A 23,279-nucleotide genomic window follows, 5' to 3' on the forward strand; every position below is an offset into this window, starting at 1 on the left:
AGAGCTCTCGTGCTACCACTACCAAGCTCTCGTGCTACAACTACCGAGCTCTCGTGCTACAACTACTAAAGCATGCATGCCTAGAGCCTGTGCTCTGAAATGAGCGAAGTCACAGCAATGAGAAGACCTCACACAGCAACTAGAGAATAGCTCCTGCTCCCTGAAACTAGAGAAGTCTGTGCAGCAAAGACCCAGCATAACCAAAAATAAATAAGTAAATAAAATAAGAAAAAAAAAGGGAGCTCTAGAGACTTGAGGGTTTTTTGTTTGTTTGTTTTTTCCCTTAAGATCACCCTGGGAACAAGCCAGAGGGTAGACTTGGAGGACAGAATCATCATCAACTCTTCCTTAGTCTTCACTGCATTAACCTCCTGGTCTCCAGGCTTCCACCCAAATCATTCTGGGCACAATGGTCAGACTATCTTGAAGTATAAATGTGATCATGTAACTACCCATCACAACCTTCAGTAGCTTCTCAAAGCCCCAAGTACTCCACATGGTTTGCAGGTCATGCATCCTGCCACCCCTACCCACCTGCTCTGTCTGATGTTCCATGTCCCTCTCCTCCCCAAGGCCCACAAGAAGGTGCAGAAGCTGTCTCCTCTCCCAGAAACCTTTTCCCCTGCTGCCTCCTCTCTCTGGCTCCTCTTTATGGTTTCAGCTTAAATGTGGCCTCAGAGAGATCTTAACCAACTGCTGTGCCTAAAAGAAGTGGCCCCATTATTTTGTACCACTTAGGCTAATTTATGTATTGCTATTAGTTGATGTATTCCAGGAGTCACTCAACGTTTTTCCCAAAGATCCAGATGGTAAATATTTCAAGCTTTGTAGGCTCTGGGTTTGCCCCTGCAGCCTGAAAGCACTCACATATGAATACTAAAAGGAATGAGCAAGACTGCGTTCTGATAAAAAAATTTTTATGAAAATTGAATCTAATATAATTTTCACATGTCAGGAAATATTATTCTTGTTTCTTCTTTCCCCGCCCCCAGCTCTTTAAAAATGTAAAAACCATTCGTAGCTCCAGGTTGTCCAAAAATAGATGTGCGGGGTGGCCCGCGGACCGTACTTTATTGGTTGTTTATTACTTGCTGACGCCTTCTGACTCCGCAAGGGAGTGTGTTCCGCAGCAGGTAGCACCAGCAGAGCCGAAGCCGTGCCGGTTCAGGCACTAAGATGCACCTAAGCTGCACTTGCAGCTCGACGGCACCCAGAGGCGGGCACGGCTTACGCCAGAGTGGGCGGGGTCTGCGATCGCCGTGCGCGGGGGCGGAGCCTTGGGGAAGGGGCGGGCCGAGTGTAGGCTTCCGGCGGAAGAGCGCAAGAGCAAGATGGCCACTACCAAGCGAGTGCTGTATGTGGGTGAGCAGGCTTGGGGGCTAGGTGGAGGCTGGACGAACTGGGCCGCGAGTGGGTCGTGGCATGGAGCTGGACAGGTCTCCGGACGCGGGAGGCGGCGAGCAGCTATCTAGGTGGCATCTGTGGCGGTATTGCTTGGTCTCAGAGAGTGAGCCTGAGACGTAACTAATTGCACCTCTCTTCGAAGCCCGCCAACCTCTAACAACAACCTCTTCATCACCTGGGACCGGAGCGATGGTTGGAGAAATATTAGGGACCTCTCAATCCTCGCGTCCATTCATTTTACGTTCACCGCAGCAATGGCTCAGCCCGCACTCTTTAGGGAAAGAGTTCCCGGGCTAGCCGGCTAAAAATGAGAATAACCTCAATAGCACAGTTTGATGAGAGCTTTGGTGGGGACGGACACTGGTGACATAGGCCTCGGTGTGGGGAGAAATGACCCCTCCATCTGGAGAGGTAAGAGCAAGTTTTCAGGTTGCGGTGACGCCGGAGATGAGCTGGAATTAGCCAGGTAGCGAAGTAGGTGCAAGTGCGTTTATTGAAAGGGAGCCCCGCGAGCAAAACCCCGAAGGTGTGAAATAGTCTAACACTTGCAGGCAAATGTGTCGGTTTGCGGGGACGCAAAGGATAAGAGGCTGAAGAAGTGGGCAGGGCCTTGTAAACAGCCTTGTGTACAGTGCTAAGTTTGTACTTTTTCCCTGGATAAAGTACTTTAAGCAGGGAAGTGATGAGTTAAAGTCTGTACGTTCCCAGGATGGTACTGGTTGGCTTTGTGGAGGAGAAGGGAGGCAGTTATGAAACTGTGGAGGGAATCTCCGGGCTATATGAGGGTCTGAAAGGAGAGTGAAGAGTGTGCTTCGTAAGTAAGTGTGAAGGAGCAAATGAGAGGGATATTTATGAACCCAAAGGACTGAATGGAAAGATCCCTTCCCTGACAATGGCATGCTAATTTTACAGCAGGGACTTCTCAGGAGAACGGAGGACAGTAGGTCAGAAGGCACTTGATGTCTTTGCAGGTGGACTCGCAGAGGAGGTGGATGACAAAGTTCTCCACGCTGCTTTTATCCCTTTTGGAGACATCACGGATATCCAGATTCCTCTGGATTATGAAACAGGTGAGTCGTCTTAGTGTTTCTCATGCCCAGGATCCTCCTGCTAGGAAAGAACTTAAAGTTTTTGTAAGTCATATTACAGTATGTTCTAAATATGCTTTGGGCAGCCTGACAGTCATCTTTATGCAGAAGGACTTTTCTGAGGCTTGGGGTTGTGAGCTGCAGTGTGCTTTTCAGATCCCATATATTGCCTTTGAAGTAAGACAGGCTTTTCAGTCAGCCAGTAGGAAGATTGGTTTCGAGCTACATGGAGAGCTGTTGTTTCAAACTGCCTGCCAGGCAGTCTCCTACACCTGCTCTGTTCTTGGCAGCTGTGCTGTTAAATAGGGTAGCAGGAAAGCCCAGCTTCAACAATGGGGCCTCAACTTCTTTGCACCTGAACTTTTCCTTCAATTAATATCACAGTTGCAGTTCCGTTTTCTGTCTTAACCTTTGTTGTCATTTTTAAAATTGGAGTTTTAGGCCCAGCTCTAGAGTACACAACTAGTTTAGAAATCCCCTCAGGGGATCATAGAGAGGGAATTTTGGGAGACCCATGTGAGTTAATTGATCATTCAAGAAAGCTGGCTTGCTCAGCAACAAAACCAAGCAGCTCTGCTTAACAACACCACCATATAGCAGTGACACCGGCAATCTGCTGGTTGAGGTCAGTAAGTTAATGATCCCTTGGCCATGCTCCTGTGCACACACTAAAAACAAAAATATAGGGGAAAGGTAACATTACACTGAAACCTGAGATGATTTACCATATTTTAATATCTGTTACTGCCTTCTTGCTCATTTCCATAGTGCCGTGACAGTCCTAGTGGGGCCATGCAGGGTCAGAAACTCCCCTACCCAGCATGTAGGAAGAATTAATTATGGGAGACTCAAAGAATGAGGAAGAGGGTGGTCTCCTCCTCCTCACTTTTCCTTTAATTATAAAAGTATAGCTCAGGACTTCACTGGTGATCCAGCAGTTGGGAATCTGCCTGCCAGTGCAGGGAAAATTCCACATGCCTTGTGGCAACTGAGGCAGTGCTCCATAACTACTGAGCCGTGCTCTAGAGCTTGTGCTCCACAACAGGAGAAGCCACTGCAATGAGACGCCCACGCACTAGAGAGTAGCCCATGCAACTAGAGAGTAGCCCCGACTCGCCACAACTAGAGAAAGCCTGCATGCAGCAACAAAGACCCAGCACAGCCAAAAATAAATAAATAAGTGAATTTTTAAAGTTAAAAAAAATTAAATTGCACCCCATTAAGTTCTTGTCACAGCACCCTCTTGCCTGCCTCCTTGTATCTCTCACAAGCGTCATATACTGATAAATGACTCTTTTCCATGTCGCTTTGCCTCTCAGCGACTTCTTTTCACAAGGAGACAAAAGAACCTCAGCTACATTAAGTCCTGAGATTGTTTTGTGGTTTCAGCAACCTATGCTCTGCTGAGTCCTGAGATGAATTGTGTGGCTTCAGCTCTATCATCAACCTTGTATATGGATTTAACCTTCCTGGGACCTTTATATGTATAAAAACGATAAGGTTATGTTGACTCTGTAAGGTTAATTGATTGCTTAAACTAATGCTTTTGTGCACTTGGCCTTCCTAGTTGGCGTTGGTTAGATTAGCGTTTTGCTGAGAATCAAGACTGAGCATCCTTATCCAGGTTTTAGGATTCATGACTTCGGCACAGTTGATGCTCAGAATGTATGCTTGGAATGAATGATTGATAGGTTAAATGACTTCATTTTTCTAGCTGCCTTGAGTGCAGAGGTTAAGATTTGATTGGCTTTGGTAAAGAATGCTGCTTTTCTCACCAGTCTATGTCCAATGCAGGATACAGCATGCTTGGGGCTGGTGCACGGGGATGACCCAGAGGGATGTTGTGGGAGGGGGGTTCATGTTTGGGAACTCATGTACACCCGTGGTGGATCCGTGTCAATGTATGGCAAAACCAATACAGTATTGTAAAGTAAAATAAAGTAAAAAATAAAAATTTTTTTAAAAAAATAAATAAAAAGAATGCTGCTTTTAAAGATTAAAAGTATAGTTCATTATTTAGTTATGTTCACTACAAAACGGGCTTCTATGGTGGCTCAGATAGTAAAGAATCCTCCTGCAGTGCGGGATAATTTCCTGGGTTTGATCCTTGGGTTAGGAAGATCCCCTGGAGAAAGTAAAGGCTACCCACTCCAGTATTCGAGCCTGGAGAATTCAATGGACAGAGGAGCCTGGCAGGCTACAGTCCGTGGGTTCACAAAGAGGCGGACACAACTGAGTGACTTTCACTCACTACAGAACAGTTTAATGTTGCTTGAAATGTTATTTAAACTAGAAAGTATCAGAGTAAGATGCCTTTTTCCTAAATAGTGATGGTGTAGAATTCTAGTAAATGGATAAGGCATGTGACTGACTTCACTTTCTTTGTGACCACCTACTTCCCATTGCCCAACATGATAATTGCTTGATATTGTCTGCCTTTTTTCAGAAAAGCACCGAGGATTTGCTTTTGTGGAATTTGAGTTGGCAGAGGTGAGAAAATTCTGTTATCTATGTTAAGTCTTTGGCTTGTTATTATTGTTACTGATTACAAAGGGAGCTGTTCTTCATTTGGGGTTGGGTTTTGGGGCCTCATGCTGATGCTTCCGGAGAGATGAGAAACACTGTTTGAAGGAAAGCTGCCTTCACTTAATGAAACCATGGGCTGTGATTAACATTACAGACCTGCTAGGTCCTGCCCCTCTTGCTCTGCAGAAACTCCTGCAGCCCTGCTCATTGAGCATCTTTGCCTGGTAGCACTGGTGATACTTTCTTTGTCTTCCACTAAATGGCAAATAGCTGAAGTCAGCCAGGAAGTGCACTTTGTTAGACCCGTGCAACCTAGGTGAGGAAGAAAAAGAGACCTTTTTCTGTTGGATTGTTTTTTTGTTGTCATTTTACCAAGTATGTGTTTAGACACTACAAGAAGCATTTGACTGCAAACCTAAGTTCGTACCTTGTCTTTTTTTGGCAGGATGCTGCAGCAGCTATTGACAACATGGTAAGGCTGGGAATCCTGCTTCTTACAGAAGTTGCTTTTTGGTGGTACAGAGGGCACTTAGTTCTACATTCGGTTTGCCAAACCTCCAAAGTTACAAGGTTGCATGAGGAAGTACATACAAATTGTCATCGTGTGAAAATATTCACTGTGAATTGATCACTTATGAAATTGTCCTTTCTCAGATATCTTTCTCCGTTTGATAATAACGTAAAGGCTAATCATCCTTGTTGACCAGTCACTCACTGGCTGCCTGTGTCTAGGATAAGAAATTGCAAACAATGCAAAATAATTGCACAGTGAAATTGCATATTTTACAAAAGTGACAGGGTTTCATGAAGTGTTAGACCGGTTAACAGTTGAGAAGAGAAATTTGATAAGGATGATAGGATGTGCTGCTGATCCAAGTGATTGGGACAGCCTGGAGGGCTCCTTGGGGTGATGATGCAGCTCTGGAGTGTGTGTTCCCTCTTCAGGATACTTAGGATTTTCACATCAGATAAGAAATGCAAAGATAATCATACTGTTGATAGGATTTTATTGGAAAAAATACTGCAGATGTATAAACATCCATTATATGTCTGTTCTTCAAATTAGGCCATAGTTTAAAAGCTGAATTTTAAGTATAAGAAATTTATTTTCATTAATTAGTTTCATCACAGTACATTCCCAATTTTTTCCCCCTTCACATTTTAAACCATGAAATTTTCTTCACTGTCATTAAGTCATTTCACATTGAGTGACCTTTACTGGTACCAGTTATCTTAGGGTAATGAGGCTTTACTTCATTCCTGTTCTCTGTTTCCCATTCATCAAATGTTTTCCTCAGCTCTCAGAGCGAGATCACTTCTCATTGCTCAAGGCTGACCTTGACTTTTGAAAATGAACTCAGGTACTTGGAAATTGCATTTATCCTTATAATTTCCGAGTACTCTGAACACAGCATCACTTTTGTTAGCAGAGGTCATTATTAGTATTGAAAGAAAGGAGGTCAGATACTACTGCATATAAACTAGATATACAACAAGGTCCTACTGTATAGCACAGGGAACCTGTTATTTAATATCTTCTAATAACCTATAATGGAGAATAACCTATCTTCTAATAACCTATAATATTTTCTAATCTATAATAATATCTTCTAATAACCTATAATGGAGAAGAATCTGACATATATATATATAATGTATAACTGAATCAGTTCACTGTACACCCAAAACATTGTAAATCAACTATGCTTAAATTTTAAAAAAGAAAGGGACTTCCCTAGTGGCCCAGGGGTTCAGAATCCGCCTTGTTGTGCAGAGGATGCAGATTCAGTCCCTGATCAAGGAATTAAGATCCCACATTCCATGGAGCAACTAAGCCTGTACTGCAGCTAGAGAGTCCATGGGCCACAACAGAGACCTCATGTGCTGCACCTAAGACTCAATGCAGCCAAATAAGGAACTAATAAATTTGAAGGAAAGGAGAAAGGAACTGTATGATGGCTCCCAGGAGGAAATTCTCTGCAGCCCACAGGCTGTTTTGTGGCACGTGCGTAACTTGCTGTTAGGGGATCAGGGATTAAGGGAGAACAAATCATGAGTTTGTCTCATGCATCAGAAGTAAATGGAAAGTGTCTGACTTTATTTTAACCTAACAGTTTAAGCAAATGGATTTTCACACTTTTCAGAATGAATCTGAGCTCTTTGGACGGACAATTCGTGTCAATTTGGCAAAACCCATGAGGATTAAGGAAGGCTCTTCTAGACCAGGTGAGTGGGAGTAATACAGATGCCCCATCACACCCTCCAGTTTGGCCTTGCTTGCCTTCCTGTCCCAGTTTTCTTGAAAGGAGGCACTGAATGCTTCTCTGGCAGACAGTAGTAGAGAATGGTTTACATTGGCAAAGGACATGTGCCACTTTTGTGGGGAAATAAAGAGTGTGAGCTTCTCAGCCACACCAGGGTAATTGTTTCCTTTATGAGAGAAGCCATGCCTGATCTCTCATCTGTCCCAGTTTTCTCAACATTCCTGGCAGGTTCCATCAGGGGCTGGGACTGGCAAGGGCTGCACCTTTCTCTGGGGCATAGCCTTTTCATGTTGCCCTGCTAAGAGCTTGGAGAAGGAAATAGCAACCTACTCTAGTATTCTTGCCTAGCGAATCCCATGGACAGAGGAGCCTGGGAGGCTATAGTCCATGGGGTCGCAAAGAGTCAGACACGACTAAGCGACTAACACACACAAGAGCTGGGCTTCAGGGCTGGCAGTCTCTAAAAGATGGGAGCTTGCCTGACACATGTGACTTCCCAAAGTGGAGACCTCTGGCCGAGAGGGTCACAAAGTATGTTCTGCTTCGCTGATCAGAGTACCTACTTAGCAGCTGGCTGATGGCTTGAATGGGTTCTCATCTGCTCACTGCTTTCCTTTCAGTTTGGTCTGATGATGACTGGTTGAAGAAGTTTTCTGGGAAGACGCTTGAGGAGAACAAGGAGGAGGAGGGGTCAGAGCCCCCCAAAGTGGAAACACAGGAGGTGAGATTGCAGCCTGGCACTTCCCACCAGGAGACTTTGGTTTTTTAGGTTTTTATGGAACTCTGCAAATGTATATACAAAAGTAGAGAGAATGAAAAGTGAACTTACAGTGTTTTGGTGGAGGTTGGTAATGAGTGAACTGAAATGAAGCTTTAAGCCTCTTGTCCTTGTGCTCTGAGAGAGGAGCTTCTCAGCTCTGCTGGGTTCTGTCCTGTGATTGTTACTGACGAGGAGGAAGTGTGAGGTGAGGAAGGGTGGTGAGTGGGCCTCTGCACTCTCCTGGTCAGTCCCCCTCCTTCATGCAAGTATGCTCCCGGCTCACCGTCTTTCTGTTCCTGACGCAAGGAGGGCAGCGCGGGGTGAGGGTACCTTCCCTGCAGTCTGGGCACAGGTTTGAGGTCCTCCCTTCCAGGGAACCTGCCTTGGCACTTCCCTCTGATTCTCAGTGCACCTCTCTAACCATTGCCTCTCCGGCTGCCCCTCCCCCTTGTAACTGACGTTCTGGGTTTCTTTCTTGACTTGTGGTCTCTCTCCCCTCTCTGCCAAAACAGCAGCAGTCACTCTGACCTTTCACAGCCTCTCCTAGGCTATTGGACTCTCCTGGCCTCTGTTTCTAGTCCTGAGCTTCAGACATTGCTAATGCAAGTCTTGCCCTCCCTCCTCTAATCTTGTTTATCCTGTGTTCTCTAACTCACTGACTTGCCACTTTCCATCCACACTGATGCAAGCAGGAAATACAGAGGCTAAGCAGAGTGCCTGCAAGTGTATAAAGCAAGGTCCCGGCCACCTCCATTGTGAGCACTTCAGAACTCCTTGCTTCCGTTGCAGCCAGCCTGCGTGTGTGCAGGGCTGTACACAGAGGGAGGGGATGGTGCTGCAGAAATGGGTCCAGTTTACTGGATTAAGGTGGGTGACCTTGAGCCGGGGTGTGAAGGTGTTGAGAGTTGTCTGTCTGGGGCTAGGAAAGTGTTTTGGTAGACAGTGCTGAATCTCCTGTCACTGGGTGCCAAACTGGGGCCGTGGCCGTGGCCTTCACCTTCTTCTGCATTCCCAAGGCCTTCCCTGTCGTCTCCCTGTTCAGCTCGCCCACTAGTTGGGTTCTCAGATGTGTTCGTTCACACTCGCTCTCCTAGTTGGGGAGTCAGGGCGTTCTCTCTAATCTAGCCATTTCTCCTGCATCTAGGGAGAGCCTGCTGTGAAAAAGGCCCGGTCGAACCCTCAGGTGTATATGGACATCAAGATTGGGAACAAGCCAGCTGGCCGCATCCAAATGCTCCTGCGTTCAGACGTCGTGCCCATGACCGCAGGTGAGCAGTTTTTTCTTTAATACAAGTGAATGTGTGTTCATGGTTCACGGTTTGTTTTTAAGTACACACACTCCAACGCACACACACACACACACACACACTCAAACAGTATTGAAGGCAATAAATTGAAAACCTGAGTCTTTGTTCCTTCTCCATATCTAATCATACTCTTCAGAAGTAACTACTGATAACTAACAACTTTTTGAATATTTTTTTCATTTGTTAAATACTGAATTCTATTTATCCTTCTTTTAATCTAAATTTTATTATGTAGACATATAGTCAGGAGTGTTAATTTCGCAGTTTGTTTTGAAACACAACAGTGCCCCCATGCTGCCCCCCTGCCCTGCTGCCATCCCCCAGCACCATTTGCTGCTTCTCAGAGGCAGTCAGTTTCAACTCTTAGCTGATTTCTTTTGATTTTTAACCTCCATATTTGTAGGTAACAGATATATGTTGCTACTTTCTGGTTTTTCTGTTTTTTGTTTTAATGTCTTTTCATTTTAGACATCTATTGACTTCCCACTTGAGAAGATAAGGAATTAGCTTTTTAAATCAGCTTCCCAGCTCCTTCATCCTTTTATGTTGTTACCATAATTTTAGTTAGGTCACAGGTTATTCTATGTAAGCATCATACTGTGATAGCTTCGTTTCATACACAGCACTTTGTTTTCCCTAGAATTCATAATTCTCTTGTTTTCACATTTGCTTAGTATTCTGTACACATGTTCCTGAGCTCCCCCAAATTTTCCTGTTTGTATAAATCTCCATCATGTTCAGACACATCAGGTATTGTGTCAGTTTCACTTATCCCTCCTTGGAGCCCCCTGACCTCCTCCAGCTTGGACCAGTTGCCTTCCAGGCCCATCTCATAGCTTTTGTCTTGGGATCTCCTGCTTTCGCTTCCTGTGTTGGGACCTCTGTTGTCTTTTTTGATCTATTCCCTCATTTTGGTAGGGGATATAATTCTGTAGCTTCTGGAGAAAAGAGCTTGGAGGGTCAGGTTTTTGAGACTGATGTGTGGAAATTTCTACTTTCCCACCTGATAGTTTGGATGTAGAATTCTAGAGAAGTCTAATGTCATTCTGATTTTTGGTCCTTAATATAAAACCTTTTTTTTTTTTTCTGTCTAGAGGTGAGCTGTCCCAATATGGTAGTCACTATCCATGTGTGACTCTTTAAACTTAATTCATGTTATATAAAACTAAATTTCACTTCTTCAGTTATTCAGATGCTTAAAAGCTGTTAGATAACACTGGTCTAGATGCTTGGAGGGTCTCTGTATCCTGTGTTCTGAAATATTGTCCCCTTGGAGTAGATGTCTTTCCATCCATCCTGCTAGATATTTAGTGGGCCCTACTATATTGGTTTCTCTTGCAGCTGTAACAAATTATCACAGACTTAGCAGCTTACAAGAACATGAGTTTGTTGTCTTAGCTGTTCTGACGGCCAGAAGTCCAACACGGGACTCACCAGGCTAAAAGAAGATGGTGGCTGGGTTACCACATTCCTTACTGGAAACTCTATGGGTAGATCTGTTTCCAGAGACGGTCAGCTTGTTGACAGAATTCAGTTTCCTGCATCTGTAGATGAAGGTGCCCATTTCCTTGCTGGCTGCCAGCTGAGGGCTAGTCCCAGCTTCCAGAGGCTTGTGGCCCCCCTCCTTTATCATCACAGCCAGCAGTGAGTGATCCAGTCCCTCTCACGTTTTGAACCACCTGCCTCCTTTTCCATCCATTCTTTTTTTGGATGGGTTGTGGAGGAGATGGAATATAATTTACAGTGTTTTGCTAGTTTTTGCTGTACAACAGTCCATCCACTTCTGACTCTCTCTTTCTGCCTTTAGCTGGGAAAGGCTCTCTGGTTATAGACTTGTGATTATACTAGGCCCACCGGGGTAATCTAGGCCACTCTTCCCATCTCAGTGTCCGTAACCTTAATCACATCTGCACAGGACCTTCTGCTGTGAGCAGCATATTCTCAGGTTCTAGGAACTGGGACATGGACATCTTTCGGGAGCCATTATCCTGCATACCACACCCATCAGTTAGGACAATCCTATCTTTTGAAAAGTTTTCCTTGAATTATTTCTTTACTTTTATCCCTTCTGATTTTTCTCTACTCATATTTTGGAACCTTTTTAAATGTTCTTTTTCATAGCATCCTGTGCTTATTTCATGCATGTACTATCATTTCATCTTGGGAGATTAGTATACTAAAATTTCTTTTTCCTGTACAGCTTATGTTTGAAATTACTTTTTTCAGTTTGTTTTTTCTTCTCTTTGTTTGTTTTGTTGTTGATCTGTTTGCTTGTTTCAGTCTTTGCTTTTCACCTAGATGCCTGTCTCATATATAAGACTAGGGTCCTTAAAATCTGCTTGGAGACTCCCTGGACATTGGTAAGGCTTGCTGACTGAACCTTCCTCTATGAGGTGATTCTGATTGGACCCTGGATATCAGTATCCCTGAGTCATAGTCTCTTGGACAGAACAGAGGCCACAGAGAAGACTCTAGTCTCTTGCTAATGGTCCTGTGTCCAGTTGTTTGTTGTGGAGGGTGGGAGGTTGTGGGAGCAGTACATGAACTTCAGTAAATCTCCATTTGTCATGATGGTCCCTCAGGTACATATAGAGCTTCCCAGACCAGAGACCCTCTGCTTTAACCTGCTGGAGGGTTGACCTCCCACCAGCAGCCAGGGCTAGGGAAGAGAGAGGATCTAGGGGCTAGCTACTTTTTAAAGTGAGCTTTCAACCAGACTTACTGCTTTTAGAACCATCTTCATCCTTGTCACTGAGGTTTTGGAATTGCTGCAGCAGAAATCAGATGGCTTCTGGGCTTTATCAGCTTAAGCTTCAGCTCTGTTAGGTCTGCTCTGTCAGTTACGGCGCATCTGTTTGTCTTCCAGTTTCCAAAGATTTGTGTTGCTGTTGTCTCTTCTCTCGCTCCTTTTAGGGGCTAGTCATTTTATCCATTTTTTAAGTGTATGATTTACTGGCATTAATTGCATCCACAATGTTGTACAACCATCACCACTATCTACTCTCACAACTTTTGCACCACCCCTAATAGCAACTATACAGTCCATGGAATTCTCTAGACCAGAATATTGGAGTAGGTAGCCTATCCCTTCTCCAGTGAATCTTCCTGACCCAGAAATCGAACCGGAGTCTCCTGCATTGCAGGCGGATTCTTTCCCAGCTCAGCTACCAGGGAAGCCCAGTAGAAATTCAGGACTCGTTAAACAGTCACTCCCCTTTCTCCTCTACTCCCAGCCTCTGGTAATGGTTAATCTACTTTCTGTCTCTCTGAATTTACTATTCTAGACATTTCATATACATGGAGTCCTAACAGTAGTTGTCCTTTGATGTCTGACTTACTTCACTTAGCATTGTGTTTTCAGGGCTCATTTAGGTATCAGTATGGCTGGCTAATATTCCATTGTCTGGATAGTCCACAGTTTGTTTCTCAACTCATTTGTTGATGGACACTTGAACACTGGTTCCACTTTCCAGTTATTATGAATAATGATGCTGTGAACAATTGTGTACAAATAAGTATTTAAATCCCTGTTCTCAGTTATTTTGGGTGCCTCTCTAAGACTGGAATTGCTGGGTTATATGGCAGTTCCAGTTTGACTTTCTGAGGAACTACCAAAGTACTCTCTGCAGTGGCTGCACCACTTTCCATTCTCATAAGCAGTGTATAAGCATTCTAGTTCCTTTACATCCTCACTTGTGTTCTGTTTATCATAGCCATCCTGGTAGTTGGGAAGTGGGATCTCATTGTGTTTTTGATTTCTGTTCCCCTAATCACTAATGATGTGAAGCATCTTTTCATGTGCTTAGAGGTAGGGGCCATTTGTGTATCTTCTTTGAGGAAATGTCTGTGAAAGTCTTTTGTGTATTTACTTACTAGGTTGGTTTTTTGTTGTTGATTTGTAGGAGTTCATTGTATATTCTGGATATTAAACACTCAAGAGATGTGATTTGCAAATGTTTTCTTCCATTCCCTAAGTTGCCTTTTCATTTTGTTGAGAGTGTCCTTTGATGTTCAAAAGTTTTTCATTTTGATGAAGTCTCATTTGCCAGTTTTTTGTTACTTATGCTTTCAAAGTTGCAGTTAAGACATTGCCAAGTGCAAAGTCACAAAGACTTGACCTGTCTTTTTCTCTAAGATCCTGTTTGGTCTTTCTTTTTAAAAATTGCTTTACCACCAGCTTAGGGTGGAGCAGATCTAGAATGCATGTTTTCACGCCTTCTTTAGCTAGAATCCTTTCTAATCCTTCAAGATAATCAGTATCTCAAAGGTTTATAATGAACATGTCATATTTTGAAATGAAAATACGAACATTAAACAAATACAGTTTTTCAGAGTCTAGTTGGAGATCTCATTGTTTGGGTTTTTTTGACCATGCCCCCGAGGCATGTGGGATCTCAGTTCCCCAACCAGGGATTGAACCTGTGCTCCCTCCTTGGAAGCATGGAATCTTAACCACTGGATCACCAAGGAATCCCTCTGTTGGTTTGTTTTTTAATCAGGCGCCTTTTCCTTTCTCGGCCCCAGAGAATTTCCGCTGCCTGTGCACCCACGAGAAGGGCTTTGGCTTCAAGGGCAGCAGCTTCCACCGCATCATCCCCCAGTTCATGTGCCAGGGCGGTGACTTCACCAACCACAACGGCACCGGGGGCAAGTCCATCTACGGGAAGAAGTTTGACGATGAAAACTTTATCCTCAAACACACGGGACCAGGTGGGATCGGCTGGTGGGTGATGGTCGGCGGGCTGGGCTGGGGCAGGATGGCTGCGCAGGCGGGTGACAGGCTGTGCTTCTGGTCTCCTCCCAGACCCCCACCCAGGGAACAGAGGGGAGGCGTTTGGCCTGGCTGGAATGGAACGAGCCTGTTTCCATCACAGGGTCCACAACTGTGGGCGTAGCTTAAATTTTGTGGTCAGCCACTGTAAGCCTGCTCTTCTTCCTTCAACCCCGCTGCCTGCCTGTCTGTCAGAATCTAGTAAAAGATTTCAGTGGTTGGTTCCCCAGCAACTAGAAAAAAATACAGAACTGTACTGATATTTAAGACTGCAGTTCTTTAGGAGGCCCTTGGCAGCCACACTAGACAGAGCTCCCTAGTTCATGCTCAGTCCTGGTCAGAGACGGCAGTTGCCGCCTCACTCCCGAAACCTCCACGTCACCCTCTGCCCCAGCTGATGTTTAGCCTCCCGCACCTGTCTGCATCTGTCCACACCTGCCTGCGCCGACTTCCCCCCAAGTGCAGGGGCTGAGCCACCTCCCCTCTACTCGTGACCCGGACCTTCCCCACCCCTCACCCTTCGGAACCTGGTTCTGCATGCGTGCCCTGCTGCTGCCTTGTGTAATGCCCGTCCCCTGCTCTGCTCGATCAGCACAAAAGCACACAGTGTCGATCTTTTCTTTGACTCGTGTCCCCCCCTCAGCTATCACCATGCCTCTGGTCCCCTTTTTAACCGAAACTTCTTGATAAAGTTATCTAAGCTCCCTGCCTTTGGTTCTCTCGGTCCCCCTCTAGACAGACTGCTCCCCTGAAGGCACTCTTCTCCACCCAGCCCATAGTCAGCTCCTGCTCCTCGTCCCATTCGCCCTCCCATCTGCGGGTGCAGAGGCAGCATCTGCACTCCCTCCTCCATGCCCAGAACCAGCAGCAGGGTTGGGAGAGCTGATGGGCGCTTCTCTCCCCCAGGCCTGCTCTCCATGGCCAACTCTGGCCCAAACACCAACGGCTCCCAGTTCTTCCTCACGTGTGACAAGACGGATTGGCTGGACGGCAAGCATGTAGTGTTTGGGGAGATCACGGATGGCCTGGACGTCTTGCGGCAGATTGAGGTGGGTGGCTGCTGGGGCCCCTGGGGCACAGCTGTGAATGTGGGAGAGCTGAATCGGGGCCTGGAGAGAGACAGCAAGCTGCTGTTGGGGGGTGGGGGGGTGGGATGGGCAGAGGGGCGGGTATCCCTGAGCCACTCTTACTCTCCACCCTCCCTCCCCTGATTCCTCCTCTTCTGTTTGGCCCGCAAAGGCCCAGGGCAGCAAGGACGGGAAGCCCAAGCAGAAGGTGATCATCTCTGACTGTGGGGAGTACGTATGAGAGGGGAGCTGTCAACCCGGGGAACCGGCACCCGAGGTGTCCCGTTGGCAGCGAGCAGGGCTTCATGTCCTGGCCCTTCCTCGGGGTCAGCATGGGGCAGCTCCTCTGCAGGCACAGCCTGCGCCGCCTCTGGTCTTCCTCAGGTGTGGCCTTGGGCCCGGGGCTGCCCTCCCCACCGTGGACAGCTGTGCGTGGTCTTTCCAGGCCTTTGCCACCGGGGCTTCTCATGGGCCCACCTGTGTGACTCCTGGACATTTTCTTCGGGTAAAATAAATCCTAGTTTTTATACTGCTGCCTCCAGCTAGTTCCTGGGAGTTGTCAAATGTCGCCTATAAAGCTAAACTGTCTCCTGAGACAGGTTGGTGAGTGAATAGGGCATAATCCCTTCCCCACAGTTTTTCTTTTCTTCCCTTGGATGATTCCCTGAGATGCTAGGTGATATATCTTCAGGTCAGATACCCTTGTCAGACCACTGTCAAGACCGTGGGCATCAAAGACAGTGGAAAAATTCCTGTCTTCAGCGCCTCCACTCCCACATCACACTGCCAGCCCCAGAGCCAGTGAGTGTATCGTTCAGTCTCCATGATGCATTTGCTTATTTGCTCACTTTCATTTTACAGATTTTTTAAAATGATACTTTATTACTCACAGTGCCTTTTCTATACTAGGTACTCTACCTGTTTGTCAGGAGACAAGAGGTTAGCAAACCCCTTGGTTCTAATCCAGCCCACTACCTGGTTTTATGAGTAAAGTTTTGTTGGAACAGTCAGAGCCATTGGTTTACATACTCACTGCCGTAACAGTGGAGTAATTGGTGGCAGATACCATATGGTCCCTGTATTAGAGTTCTTCAGAGAAACAGAAGCTATCGGATGTGCATACGTATACACAGAAAACGATTCATTGTACAGAATTGGCTCTGCAGTTGTGGGGGCTAAGTCTGATAGCTGCAGGACAGGCCAGTAGCCTGGAGCCCCAGGGAGAGTTGATGTTGAAGCTTGAGTCCAAAAACTGTTCTGAAGGCAGAATTCTTTCCCTCACGAGATCCTAGTCTGTCTGTCTTGATTCAACTGATTGCATGAGGCCCACCCATACTGTTTGGGGGAGAGTGGTCTGCTTTACTTCAGACATACTGATTTAAATGTCAGTCACATCTGAAAAATACCTTCACAGCACCATCTGGACTGGTGTTTGGCTAAAGTGTGGGTCCCACAGCCTAGCTATAGACAGAAAATTCACCACCACCATCCCTCACTAGCTCCTCCAGGGCCAGGTCCCGTCTTTGCTGGGTGTGGTGGCTGCACAGAGGAAGAGACCCAGGGTTGTGGCCCCAGGACTCTGTGGCTTGGGAGTTTCTCACAGCATGTCTGCTCCAGATGCTGCTGGCACAAAAAACGACTGTTGGACCTACTTTTTAGTGGTGAAAAAGAGTTCCAGGTGATGGAAAATTAGAGAGCTGTATTTTCAAAATGTATTTATTAGGGGGAATTATACCATATAATGTGGAGAAAGCACATCTAAAGCAGTTTATATAATACAGTATGATTACCATTTTGTACAAATACCTATCTGTAATATGTGAACATCTATATTATATATATATATAAGAAAAAAGCCTAGAAATAAATTCAACAAAATATTAACTAGCATATTTTATCTGACTTGTAGGATTATGGTGATTTGAATTGTATTTTATTTTTTTTTGTTTTTTCCAAACCTTCCTCCAAAACTGCATTATTGCTGTAATAAAAGCACATTAAAAAATATACATATATATATGGGTCAAGTGCTTCTAAAAGGCCTCTCCATGAGGACTAACACTCAGGATGGACAAGCCCTGTTAAAATTGCCTGAAGGCACCTCGGCAGTGCTGCATGCCCTCAGCAGGCTCCTGGGAACAGAGCACGGTGTCACCACCCTGGCCACTGCCGCATAACCGGCCACTTGCCCAGGCCTTCAAAGCAGGTGAGAACACAAGTCCTGTCCTCAAAGGATTGTGGTGTGTAAATGTTTTAGGAAAAAGCACAGCTCTGAACAAACACCATCACCCACAAAATACATTCTCAGAAGAAGAAAGTTTTAGTGACCAAGCACAGAAGGGGCTCAAAACTAGCAAATTCTTTTGTAATAATACCGACAGATACCAGTTGTTAAGTAGAGTCTGCCTGCAATGCTGGAGACCCAGCTTCAGTCCCAAGGTCAGGAAGACGCCCTGGAAAGGGGAATGCAACTCACCCCAGTATTCTTAGGGGCTTCTTTGGTGGCTCAACTGGTAAAGAATCCACGTGCAGTGCAGAAGACCTGGGTTCAATTCCTGGGTCAGGAAGATTTCCTGGAGAAGGGAATGGCAGCCCACTCCAGTATTCTGGCCTGGAGAATTCCATGGACAGAGAAGCCTGGTGGGCTACCGTCCATGGGGTTGCAGAGAGTTGAATACAATTGACTTTCACCAGTTTTTAGGTATTTATATGCCAGAATGGTACTAAATGTTTGTGTACACAGATGATTTTTTTAATAGCTTGGAAGGAGAGAGCCACTATCCTGCTCTACAGAGGAAGAATACCCAGGATTCAAGTCCACGTGGCTTCATAAATCTGTGCTCTTGTTCTGCCTGCTGCCTCTTTTCCTATTTCTTAGGAAATTTTCCAGAACATGTTACTAGCCTGCCTTCATTTGAAACAGTGAGCCTGGCCTGATGACGTGCTCCTGAGGCCAGGATTGCACTGCAGACAGCAAAACTTGTGCGCTTCTCCTTTAGCTTTTTTCCCCCACATCCTCCTCAACTGTCAGCTGTCAGTGACTTCTCATTGCTGTCAGGGCGTCTGAACAGACCACCTTTATTTATCCTTCTAGTCTGGCCAGGTAAACAAGCCAGGCGCTGAGCAAGAGAAAGAGAAATGGTGGCATCTCCTGCCACTGCACTGCTTGGCTGAGCAAAGATAACTCTCGGGATAAAATACATGGGCCTTGTGCTCATTCACTACTGTTCCACCACTCAGGCTTTTTCCTATTTGATTTCACTTAGTGACCGGATGGCAGAAGTTGCTGGAAGTCTGACGACCACGTACATAAACAATAACACTGTTTTTCAGTTTTGGGTGAAAAAGCAAGACTGTAGCTCTATTCCTGCTAAGCACTGCTTGGTTGGGAGGTGAGGTGTACTCAGTATCTACCAACCTTTGGGTAACCAGATAGACATTCCTGGTGTACCCCTACCTAAGCCAATCACTGTCTGGGCCTAAAAACACCAAATTAAAAATCAGTTGTCAATTCTTCCATTTTAAAGGTAGTCATTGATAAGAGTTTCTTTGGTAATTTGTAGCTAGTGAACTAACATGTTTTGACTTTCCTAATGTGCAATAAAAAATGAAAATTATCAAAAATTTTCAAATAAAATTATCAAAATAATTGGCTAACTTAAGGTTTACACTTATTTTTCCCTGGTGGCTCAGATGGTTAAAAAATCCACCTGCAATGCAGGAGACCTAGGTTCTGTCCCCGGGTCAGATTTCCTGGAGAAGGGAATGGCAGCCCACTCCAGTATCCTTGCCTGGGAGAATCCCATGGACAGAGGACCTGACGGGCTGCAGCCATGGGGTCACAAGAGCTGAACACGACTGAATGAGTGAGCATATGCACAAGAGACAATCTTCGCTGCTGGGAAGAGAAAACTTAGGTAAGTCCTAGAATAAAAAATAGGGTCCACATTATGTGCCAGCTCGGATTCATGATGGCCACCTGAGCTCCACGTTCAGGGTTACCAGGCTGCCTCTGGGCTCAGTGTGAGAAAGCTTGGCAGACGCAGTTTCCCAGGCTGAAGGCCCTTGGCAGATCATAAAGCTTCATATTACAGATGGGAAATGAGGCCCAGAGGAGGAAGTCACAAAGTCACATCCCTAACGTGTAGGCCAGAGCCTAGATCCTTACACTGTTGGGGAGCTCACCGCCTTCCTGTGTCCATGGAGAGCGGCTCTTCTGTGCACTGGCTCCCAGAGCCCTTCCCAGGTCCAGGTGGAGGGGCTGCTGTTCCGCAGCCCAGCCCCCTCCTCCACCCCTGCTGTGCTCCTGGAGCCCCTGAGGGCACAGAGTGAACTCCAGGGGTGTCATCCTGGGCTGTGCCCATGGGTTGGGGCGGGCCCAGGGTGTGTTTTTAATGATATTTTGGGGTTTGGACAGCTGGGTTCTGTCTGCTCCACCAGGTAAATTACAGGCTTACCAAATCAGAAATCAAATAAACACTCCAGCTGCCTGCCGGTGGCCGCTCCAAGGAGAACAGTGGTTTCCGGGAACCTCCCCACCCAGCTCGGCCTAATTGCCACCTGTCACTTCCCTGGAACGGGGGCCTTTTCTTTGGCTCACAGGCTCCAAGAAACAGGACGGGACTCCAGAGCACACAGGGTGACGCAGACTTGGGTGACCAGTCTGTTTTTGACAACTTCTGGACACAGGCAGGTGCTGACCAGCCCTACCCTTCGCCCCACGCCTGGCCACAGGCCACCCAGTGTCCCTGGGTGCAGTGAATTGCTCCTTAGCAGAAGACAGTTTTCACTCTACATGCCAACTCTAATCTGTTGGTGGTGGTCACTTCAGTTTGGTGCTGATCACTTTGAAATTCTCTGCAGAGTTGAACAAAAAAATACCAAGGTTGATTATTGATAACTGCTGTGCAGAAAGTTAAGAAAAACTTTGTCACCCTTGCTGGGCATTATCATCTTGGGCCACCCGATGTATCCACCATACTGGGCTCAGTGAAAAGGTAATCTGTTCACAGAGCTGAACTTCTGATGGTTCAACACAGTGACTGATAGATGGGGTCAATAAAGCCCCAAAGATTTTTTTTCACCAAAGTGTCCACGCAAGGCACGTCTTCCCCTGACAGCAGAGACAGACCAAGGCAGGAAGACAGGGAAGGTAATTGACACGGGCCTTGGCCCCAAATCACGCTATTCATTCAGCTCTTTCTGGAGGTGACCCACATGCCTCCTTGTGGCCAACAGTTTGGTCATTCAGACACACAAATACAGAAAACAGGATGACTCCATGCTCTGAGTGCCCAGAAATGCCCAGTTTTGCACCCGGCAGGGTCAGACAACTGGAGGTGGGCCAGGACCTCTCTGCACATCCCCAAACCCAGTCCTGGGTGGTGAAGGGCCTGAGGTGGGCATCCTGGGCTCCAGGTGCCTCAGTTCACTCCACATAGCCCACAGCTGGGCCAGCAATGGACAAGAGCGGGTCCTCAGACAGGACTCTGTGTCAACCCAAAGAACAGTCATCCTGAGCCTCTGGGGAGGGAGCTGGGGTAGAACCCTGCTGGATAACTGAGACCACGATGCAGGGTTCCACCGACATCAGGCACGCGATGGGGCAGAGGGCCTGGGGAGCACCAGCCCCTGGCAGGATGTGGGCAGGGGAGGGGGCCCTCGCTGCCGCCCTGCCTGAGCTGGGACGGCACTGGGAGGGTCTCTGCCTGAGCTGTGACGGCGTTGGGGGGTCTCCGGGCCCCCGCCCCCGCGGAGGGCTGGCCGGTGGAGGCGGGGCCTCAGTGGCAGCCACAGGCGCGGACCACCATGTTGCGGTGCTTGCGCAGGATGACGTTGTTGCTGCTGTCGTAGTAGAGCACGGAGGTGGCGCTCAGCTTGGTGGGCGCGCAGCATGCCTTGGGGACCGCGTCCGGCTTCAGCAGGTGCACCTGGCGGGGAGGGGGCGGCGGGCAGAGGCGTGAGAACCTCGGGCTCCTCCCGGGACCCCCGTTCCAGTGCCCAGCTCCTGCCGCCTGGCGCTCCGCCGCTGGCCCCTTCCGAGCTCCATCTCCTCCCCGCCCCCTCCCCCCGCAGCCCGGGCAGGCGCTGGCCTGAACTCTGCCCCGGCCCCGCCCCCTTGATGCCCCCTGCCCACTGCCCTCAGGCCCAGACTGAGCACCAGGGGCTCCTGCCACAGCCCCTCCCCTTAGATGGGAGGGCCCTGACCCTGCGGGTCCCTCGCACCTGTGCCAGCGCCTGGCGCCGCTGCCACACTGCCTCCCCTTCCCCACCCTCTCTGCCCCTCCTTCGTCCCTGATCGCTTCTGTAACATCCCGCATCGTGTTTTGCCCGCATGAGCTGTTTCTGGTCCATCCACCCGTCCAGGTTGGGAGCCGGTGAAGGTCCCTGTTACACCTCTTAATGCTCAGACATCCAGGCTCACCCTTGGGGTGTCCAACACCATTGTTTCTCAAAGCACCTCCACCCCTGTAACAACTTCAGGCAGGGGTTGTTCTGGGCGGATGACCGCTGGGGGCACAGGGGCCAAGTCACCTGCACAGTTGCTTGGCTGAGGCTGCACACAAGGCTGGGACCCGACTGGGGAGGGGGCCGGGAGTCCGTGCTACCCTCCTGCAAACAGCTCTACCCCTAAAAACAGCCCATCTGAGGAAGCTACTGCAGCCTCCACACAAATATTTATGCAGAGACTCAGGCAGAATGAGCTGCAGTTCCTACTGGACTCTTCATCAGGGCACCACAGGGATGGGCCCTGAAGGCACCCCCAGTCAGTCTGGGCCTGAGAGAAAAGGGAACCTGCTGCCATCCATGGGACCTCCCAGCCCTCACCGAGGCCAATGAGCAGGACCAGGATGAAGCTGTCTGATGAAGGGGGTGGGTCGGCGGGGGGGCGGTGTCTGTCCAGCAGCTTGGCCTGGGATCCCCAGAGCCCAGCCTTGTCCTGGGAGCCCCAGCTTGGAGCCAGCCTGCTGCCAGGACCGTCAGGCAGGCACCAGGCTGCTTTGGGGCCCAGAGCCTCTCTGAGGCCCCAGGGGGAGCCGAGGCTTCTGTGGGGATGTCTGGCCAGACTGGGCTGTGGGAGCACTGCTCCCCAACTTCCCAGCCTCCACCTGGGGTGGCTGGGCTCCACTTTCATAGGCCCACATGAAAGAAACCAGGCGACACTGCCCCCCTGTGCCAGCCGGCCATGGGGCTCTAAGTGGCTGGAAACCTGGGAGGGCCTTTCCTGGGTTGGGACCATCAAGGAGTCAGCACCACAGGGGCGCAGCTGTTCTGAAAGTCCATCCTGGACCAGGCTTCACCACGTGATCGACAGAGAGGACGGTCTTTGCCCTATCTGCACCAAAAAGACTGACTGAAGCCTAATTTGCCTTTCCATTCAATTCACTTTAGAACCATGTGGGAGACCAGATCAGAGGCTCTGTAACTTATTGGCGATTCATCGCTGGGGAATAGTCCTGCATCTGAGGGCCTCCGTTTTCTCCTCTGCCAAATGGGTATAATGGTATTTTCCTCCCTTCTGACACAAATGTAATTTCACATGCCTTATGCCAACCCTACCCAGATTTAGAATACAAAAGTGTCCCAGACATGGTCCCCACTCACATCCTCAGCAGGGGAGGAGGGGAGACGGGGGAACATTCCAGGAAACACCCAGGACCCCCAAGAGCAGCACAACATACAGCAGTGTCCTCGCTCCGGGGGCATGAGCGCTGGAGACCAACGCTGGCTGGGAACGACCCAGAGACAAGGCAGCAGGGCGAGCAGGAGCTGGCCTGGCCCGGGGCGGATGAGGTGGCCCTGGGCAAAGGCAGGGAGGTGAGGGCACTGGGACGTGAGCTGGGGGACGTTGGGGAGGTGGGTAGGCCAGTGAGAGGCCCCGAGTCACAGGCCGAAGGCTCAGACCTCCCCAGGGATAAGGGATGCCACGGGGAGGTTCCTGGCCCAGAAGGAGGTGGTCACCTTTGTGCTTTAGTGCGACCCTCGCTGCTGCATGGGGAATGTGGGGGGTGAGGCTGGAGGGACCCACTTCCTGCTCTTTGGCCCAGGACTCCCCAACCACCATCTCACTCGCTCTCTTCCACGCAGGCTC

At 48.1% G+C, this 23,279-nt stretch overlaps 2 protein-coding genes and 1 long non-coding RNA gene across 7 annotated transcripts in view; 2 read left to right on the forward strand and 1 right to left on the reverse strand.

The window, feature by feature from the left end:
- The first annotated feature begins 1,240 nt into the window (after window positions 1–1,240).
- LOC138419050 (peptidyl-prolyl cis-trans isomerase E) lies at window positions 1,241–15,716 on the forward strand. 4 transcript variants are annotated; one of them, XM_069551307.1, is made up of 10 exons: window positions 1,241–1,362; window positions 2,376–2,474; window positions 4,939–4,982; window positions 5,464–5,490; window positions 7,163–7,244; window positions 7,903–8,003; window positions 9,187–9,310; window positions 13,874–14,059; window positions 15,027–15,169; window positions 15,360–15,716. In XM_069551307.1, the coding sequence occupies exons 1-10, from the start codon at window positions 1,332–1,334 to the stop codon at window positions 15,426–15,428; spliced, it is 906 nt and encodes a 301-aa protein (XP_069407408.1). In that variant the 5' UTR covers window positions 1,241–1,331; the 3' UTR covers window positions 15,429–15,716. The 4 variants fall into 4 exon arrangements, with proteins under 4 accessions (XP_069407408.1, XP_069407499.1, XP_069407321.1 ...); XM_069551398.1 differs by having other exon boundaries at window positions 1,308–1,362; window positions 13,849–14,059; XM_069551220.1 differs by having other exon boundaries at window positions 1,313–1,815.
- A 1,464-nt stretch (window positions 15,717–17,180) lies between these two features.
- LOC138419175 (uncharacterized) lies at window positions 17,181–22,776 on the forward strand. Of its 2 annotated transcripts, none has more exons than XR_011248871.1 (3): window positions 17,181–17,393; window positions 18,881–19,104; window positions 22,580–22,776. It is a non-coding gene; the product is annotated as an uncharacterized lncRNA (long non-coding RNA). The 2 variants fall into 2 exon arrangements; XR_011248865.1 differs by lacking the exon at window positions 22,580–22,776 and adding an exon at window positions 19,628–20,270.
- Window positions 20,340–23,279, reverse strand: part of BMP8B (bone morphogenetic protein 8b) — a 31,578-nt gene continuing 28,638 nt past the window's right edge. The window contains exon 7 of the mRNA XM_069551090.1: window positions 20,340–21,117. Coding sequence (XP_069407191.1) covers window positions 20,968–21,117 — 150 coding nt within the window. The 3' untranslated portion in view covers window positions 20,340–20,967. The remainder of the gene's footprint in view (window positions 21,118–23,279) is intronic.

This window comes from Ovis canadensis, chromosome 1, assembly GCF_042477335.2.
Source record: "Ovis canadensis isolate MfBH-ARS-UI-01 breed Bighorn chromosome 1, ARS-UI_OviCan_v2, whole genome shotgun sequence".
Lineage (NCBI taxonomy): Eukaryota > Metazoa > Chordata > Mammalia > Artiodactyla > Bovidae > Ovis > Ovis canadensis.